General features: G+C 42.3%; 1 protein-coding gene across 1 annotated transcript; it reads left to right on the top strand.

Moving 5' to 3' along the window:
• The first annotated feature begins 477 nt into the window (after positions 1-477).
• On the top strand, positions 478-5364 carry atp5f1b (ATP synthase F1 subunit beta). The gene is made up of 10 exons (XM_053635267.1): positions 478-619; positions 1352-1525; positions 3020-3194; positions 3280-3401; positions 3692-3876; positions 3977-4135; positions 4209-4331; positions 4425-4637; positions 4784-4985; positions 5096-5364. The coding sequence occupies exons 1-10, from the start codon at positions 514-516 to the stop codon at positions 5191-5193; spliced, it is 1557 nt and encodes a 518-aa protein (XP_053491242.1). The 5' UTR covers positions 478-513; the 3' UTR covers positions 5194-5364.
• Positions 5365-6424: the final 1060 nt, after the last annotated feature.

Below are 6424 nucleotides of genomic sequence, written 5' to 3'. Positions count from 1 at the left end.
AGTGCATCTACAAGCATGTTTTTGGAGGTAGGAGAAACTGGAAAACCGTGAGAAAATCCACACAAACATGGAAGAACATGCGTATCAGACTGATGGACAATTGCCATTCATATTTTCATACTTCCCTAACTATCATCCCCATGCTTTATGACATCTCTGTTCAAGGGAATCAGAGTATTAGGAGATACGTCTTCTTTCCATATTGTTTATACAGATAGAGAGTCTAAAAATCGGTGAGGATTACACTCTGTATCTCTAGTTAAATGTTTCCCGGTGATATGCCAGACTAATTGTACATGAAGCCACAAAGAAGTCAAGAGCACTGAGATTAAAATAGACACCAAGAATACATGTTCCCCCATCGACTCTTGTCTGCCATTGCTGTCCTTCAGAAAAGGACGCATGCGCATTGGGGACGCCGCCATGCTCCGCGCATGCGCAGTCTGGACACACCCCAGTTGTATATAAGCTGATCCGAGGCGCCGTCCCGTTCCACCTTCAGCCATTTTGAAGATGTTGGGAGCTGTGGGACGCTGCTGTACCGGGGCTTTGCAGGCTCTGAAGCCCGGGGTTACCCCCCTGAAGGCTTTCACCGGAGCTCCAGCGGCGCTGTTTTCTCGTAAGCTATGCGTTCATTTGACATCTTTTGAGAATTTTGTGTTGCTTTGCTTTTTTTATTTTTGTTTGCACGGTCTTCTTAAATCAATGACGCCGCCATAACGAGGCCGGCCAGACGGCAGCATGCGGGCAGGCCGCAAACTCTTACCGCCGACGTTTTATATTAGAATTGTTTAATATAAACGATATAGTAGTTCATTGGGCAAAAATGACGCGGCGTCTTATCACGAAACAAACTGGAGAAGTAGCAGTAATGGTGGTTGACTTGAAACCGTAATGACCTTTGTGTGTCATGGTGGAAGTGACATGAAGGCTAAGTCGGCTTAGCTAGTTCACGCGCTAGATGCTAATGTGGCAAGTTAAGCGTCGTGCACTAAAGAACGATGTGTTTTTATTTATTATTGGTTGTTTTTGTGTAGTTTAAGGCTTGTCTGCGTGTTTATTTGACCTCAACGGTAGTCGTTCACAATCTGTAAACTAACCTGTGTAATGTGCTAACCAGCACCAGAAGCTAACTAGCTCCGGTAGCTAATGTTTTGACCTCGAGCCGCAGACAACGCAGGACGGAAGTCGTGTCATAAACGTTTTAAGAAGAATAAAACGTCTAATTCTTTGTATGTCGAGAAATATTAAGTCGTTACCTTTTTCTGCTTTTATACCTGCTGCAGGAAGTGGTGATGAATGTATTTTCATTGACGTTGTGTATGTTTTGTTTCCTCTCTGTGTACCACAGGCAGGGATTATGTGGCCCCCGCTGCTGCAGCCGCCCCCGCCAGCGGTCGTATCGTGGCGGTCATCGGCGCCGTCGTGGACGTGCAGTTCGACGAAGGTCTGCCCCCCATCCTGAACGCCCTGGAGGTGGCTGGTCGTGATAGCAGGCTCGTCTTGGAGGTGGCACAGCACCTGGGTAAATGTTCCAGAGAGTCTCCTTAACCAGCAGTTTTTGTTCGGAGGTGGTATTTGATTAGCATCTAAATGGAGACAAATGATGCCGGGTGAAGTTGAACATCAGTCAGTACGTCTACATGGACAACAATAATCCGATATTAACCTGATTAAGAAACTAGCATGTAAACAGATTATTAATGACCATAATCTGACTAAAGTCATACTTGAAGTAAACACAAATCGTATTAAGACGTGTGGAGTATTCCTGTTTTAGTCGCATTGCAGACATGTACACACCTTAATCACACTATTAACGTCATGTGGGAGTTTTCACTGCATTGTCTGACAGGACGCGTACGTACACACACACACGGCAGTGCTCAACCGTTTGACGGCAAACGAGCATGGCTGCATCCGAACCACATACTTAATACACGTATCTCGGCTACTATACAGTAGGTAAGTATGTGGACGCAGCCCATGGTTTCGATCAGTTGTCTATTTGCACGTACAGCATGACAAATAACTAACTGCGCTTGAAACTCCCAAAATTGTATACGGTACCATAACAAAGACCAACTGTATGTAGATATGGGAAATTCTGGCAGAACGGCGTGGCGTGGGGACGTAATGACGTGTGCCGTTAATCGATCCATGTTCTCTAACATGTAAAACATGAAAGGAGTATTCTAAAAGTGACTCATGTAAATGCCTTAATCAGAATATTGTCTTATTCAGAATAATTTCAATATTTAGATTATTGCTGTCCATGTAAACATAGTCAGTGACTGAGATTCAATGAATGGAGTTTGTGTGAAGACAGAATCTGCAGATGAATGCTTCTTATAGTAGGGTTGTTTGACCAGATTAGTGATGTTGAAGCAAACATGATTTTGTGCCTGTACATCCCACAAAGAAATGCTTGCATGTGTTTGTTGCACAACTGAACAAATTGAGGTTATTTGGAGTATTTAGACAGGACCTTGGTTACGTTGGACTGTCCAGAAAATGTTCTGTTCATCTTAGTGTTCAACACGTACAGTAAATCTAGTTAGAGATGTAGTTGTGAGATGGTCTGAACCCATTGGTGAGTCCAGGGGTTGAGTAGTTAAGCCCTACCAATAGGTGGGCAAAATGCTTGACCGATATTTACAGTTGGTAAAATGTAATGCCCAAGTAGTTAATCATCCCAATTAGTTCACTGTCCACTCGAATGCCTTAAAGTAAAAGTTTACTGTTGTAAGAGTAAAGTACTCGCTGTTAACACAACTCTTAACAAATAGAATTGAAGTTATGCATGCTTTAGTATACTAAAATCCTTATGCCAGTAGTTGTATAGATGGGTGAAGGAGACAAATTGGTCATAATCACGTCATTCACTAGAAATGAAGTGGCTGTACTGTGCCTTGGGGAGACAGGGTTGGGTGTTTGTCAATGTCAAAGTTGGGGATTTGGTTTAGTATTGTTTGTATGTTTAAAAAAAAAATAATAATTTTTTTTCTTTCCCCAACAGGGGAGAGCACTGTACGCACCATCGCTATGGACGGTACTGAGGGTCTGGTGCGTGGTCAGAAGGTTTTGGATACTGGTGCCCCTATCAGAATCCCTGTGGGACCCGAGACACTGGGCAGGATCATGAATGTCATTGGCGAGCCCATTGACGAGCGAGGACCAATCACCACAAAAGCGTAAGACAGCTTGTTTATAGCGCAGCATTTCATGAAGTTTTGTCCCACAGTGTTATTGGTAGACATTAAAGTGTTTTGTCTTTAGGACTGCTCCCATCCATGCTGAGGCCCCAGAGTTTACAGACATGAGTGTGGAACAGGAGATTCTGGTCACAGGAATCAAGGTGGTCGACCTTCTGGCCCCCTATGCCAAGGGTGGAAAGATCGGTATGATTCAGACTTTTCCAGAACTTGATCTTTACATGTTGGTTGATCTTCCAGCTCCTGCAGTGCATTCACATGTTTTTCCTGCAACTAGTTCCTTTTGGGAGGAGTGTCTTAAGAGATGTACAGCTCAGTAGTTTATTAAAATGAAGCCATTATTCCATGTTTGTATAAACTGAGTTTCACATTTGTAAGTTGAGATTGTGGCTTTGATCATAAATTTTGACTTCAAATCTGAATCTACAAATGCATTTATTTTCTTCTTCTCCCCCCTCTATTCAACACTTGTGTAGGTTTGTTTGGTGGCGCTGGTGTCGGAAAGACTGTGTTAATTATGGAGCTGATCAACAATGTGGCTAAAGCCCATGGTGGTTATTCGGTGTTTGCTGGTGTCGGGGAGAGGACCCGTGAAGGAAACGATCTGTACCATGAGATGATTGAGTCTGGTGTCATCAACTTGAAGGATACCACCTCCAAGGTAATTCAGGATTATTCCGTCTTTGTCCGAGTTTATTTCAGGGCAGCTGTTGCCTTGGAGTAGAAATTGACCTGACACGAATGTGTTTTCTGCCCTGCAGGTCGCGCTGGTGTACGGACAGATGAACGAGCCCCCAGGCGCCCGTGCCCGTGTGGCTCTGACTGGTCTTACCGTTGCTGAATATTTCCGTGATCAGGAGGGACAGGACGTGCTGCTTTTCATTGACAACATTTTCCGCTTCACCCAGGCTGGATCAGAGGTCATTACTGATGGATGTCTGACTCTTCATAATGCATAATGTTAGCAGCCAGATTCACATTGTTCTTTTTCAGGTGTCTGCCCTGCTGGGTCGTATCCCCTCTGCTGTGGGGTATCAGCCAACCCTGGCTACTGACATGGGTACCATGCAAGAGAGAATCACCACCACAAAGAAAGGCTCAATCACATCTGTACAGGTTTGTACTTTGATTTAAAAATGACTTATTTAATTTTGAATACTTTCTTTTTTTTAATTGGATTTTAAAACTTTACTTTTTGATGTTCTTCAGGCCATCTATGTGCCTGCTGATGACTTGACTGACCCTGCCCCTGCCACCACCTTTGCTCACTTGGACGCCACCACTGTGTTGTCCCGTGCCATTGCTGAGTTGGGTATCTACCCTGCTGTGGACCCTCTGGATTCCACCTCCCGTATCATGGACCCCAACATTGTGGGAGCTGAGCACTACGATGTGGCCCGTGGTGTACAGAAGATCCTTCAGGTATGTGGCATGTAGTACAACTCCAGGCAGCTTGAATGTTCGTGCTAGTTAACTCTTCAGTGTTTTTTAGATGGAATCCATTTCACATTAGACTCCTAATAATGTAATGGTTAATGTTACATTCGTGATTATGTACGTCTCTGCAGGACTACAAGTCTCTGCAGGATATTATTGCTATCCTGGGTATGGATGAATTGTCTGAGGAGGATAAGCTGACTGTAGCTCGTGCCCGTAAGATCCAGAGATTCCTGTCCCAGCCCTTCCAGGTGGCTGAGGTCTTCACTGGCCACTTGGGCAAGTTGGTGCCCCTTAAGGAAACCATCAAAGGATTCCAGAGCATTCTTGCAGGTATGCATCTTCCCCTCTAGTTCCATTTAATTTTAACAGGTAATCTGAGCCCGTTGAAATATACAGGGCCTCTAGTGCAATCTTACTGAAGCACCTTTTATCTTGAACAGGAGAGTATGATGCATTGCCTGAGCAGGCATTCTACATGGTGGGTCCCATCGAGGAGGTTGTCCAGAAGGCAGAGAAACTGGCCGAAGAACATTCGTAAAAAAAAAAAAAATATATATTTGGGTGGGATTTAAAGAAAAATTGCAGTGGATGAGAGGAGCACTTGGTTTGTAAAGTCACATTCAACAATTGTACTTGTACTGTCAGTCATTCTGAAGTTATATTTAATGTTTCCAATAACAAAGATGGAAATAAATCTGTCTTACCATGATCTGTCCAGTTTCTTTTGTACCTGGAAATGTGCTTTGGTTAACTAAAAGCTTAGTGTTCTTGTTGGGTCACTGTCTGCAGTGATTTACAAGTAGCACTGATCTTGCTAGTGCTGAATGATATTGACTAAAATGCAATGTGATTGTTGGACATTATGATGCGGAATCCAATAAATTAAGAAAATATGCCTTGACTGGATGGAAAGGAAAAATGCAGAACAGTGTTTTTTTTTTCAGTTTATTGGATGGAATGGTTGCTTTTCTCTCCCAAACAATTTAATATAAATATTCATACTCAGACTTGAACAATAAGTGTAGAGCTGCAACAACTAATCGATAATAGATTATGAAAATCGTTGTCGACGAATCTCATTATCGATTAGTTCTGCGCGCGGTACATTTGCTCATTACGTTACTTCTATTCCGAAAACACGCTTCGGAGAGTAAGTTGTCCCGAATGACGTACAATACACTTCTACTATGCACTCCGCAGTGTTTCTGCGGACCCCTAGTGGTCAGTGGTGTAATTGCAGGCGGTCCGTTGGAAAGTTTTAAAATGTTTAAATTATATAAGTATGTACATGTTAAATGTATCAAACTATAATCAAATGAGCTGTTTTAAAATTAACCAATTTGATTATTTGCATGCAATCACAATCATTCATTGATGGATTTATTTTAAATTTATTTACAAATGAAATAATTTGCAAAAACCTATGAGTGGTGGACAAGTTCAAGTGTCGCAGTGATGGATAAACAAAAGATCATTCAGAGAATCAAATGTCACACCAACAATAAAATGTAATTTACTCTGGTATTTGAGCCAATGCTTGGGGAGTGACAGGTTCTACCAATCAACCAGGGATTGCTAGGACTGTAGAATTCAGTGCTTTTTGTGCATCCATAAAAAGTAATGCATAAACACATGTTACTTTTTATAGATGCAAACAAAAGTACAGAATTAAACTACAGTCCTAAATGAATAATATATATATATTGTGTGTATTTGGTTTTTTCCAGTCTTATATAATTGGACAAATAGTTGTATAAAGTTTTAGTCTT

This window comes from Ictalurus furcatus, chromosome 10, assembly GCF_023375685.1.
Source record: "Ictalurus furcatus strain D&B chromosome 10, Billie_1.0, whole genome shotgun sequence".
Taxonomy (NCBI): domain Eukaryota; kingdom Metazoa; phylum Chordata; class Actinopteri; order Siluriformes; family Ictaluridae; genus Ictalurus; species Ictalurus furcatus.
The sequence above is the reverse complement of the archived record's forward strand: the minus strand, read 5'-3'. Positions and strand labels throughout refer to the sequence as shown.

Bases quoted from the DNA above. Each gene is read 5' to 3' on its own strand.
- atp5f1b (XM_053635267.1), top strand. From the start codon at position 514: ATGTTGGGAGCTGTGGGACGCTGCTGTACCGGGGCTTTGCAGGCTCTG. The intron at 620-1,351 runs GTAAGCTATGCG...TGTGTACCACAG, and splicing joins TCCAGCGGCGCTGTTTTCTC to GCAGGGATTATGTGGCCCCC. The intron at 3,877-3,976 runs GTAATTCAGGAT...TCTGCCCTGCAG, and splicing joins TGAAGGATACCACCTCCAAG to GTCGCGCTGGTGTACGGACA.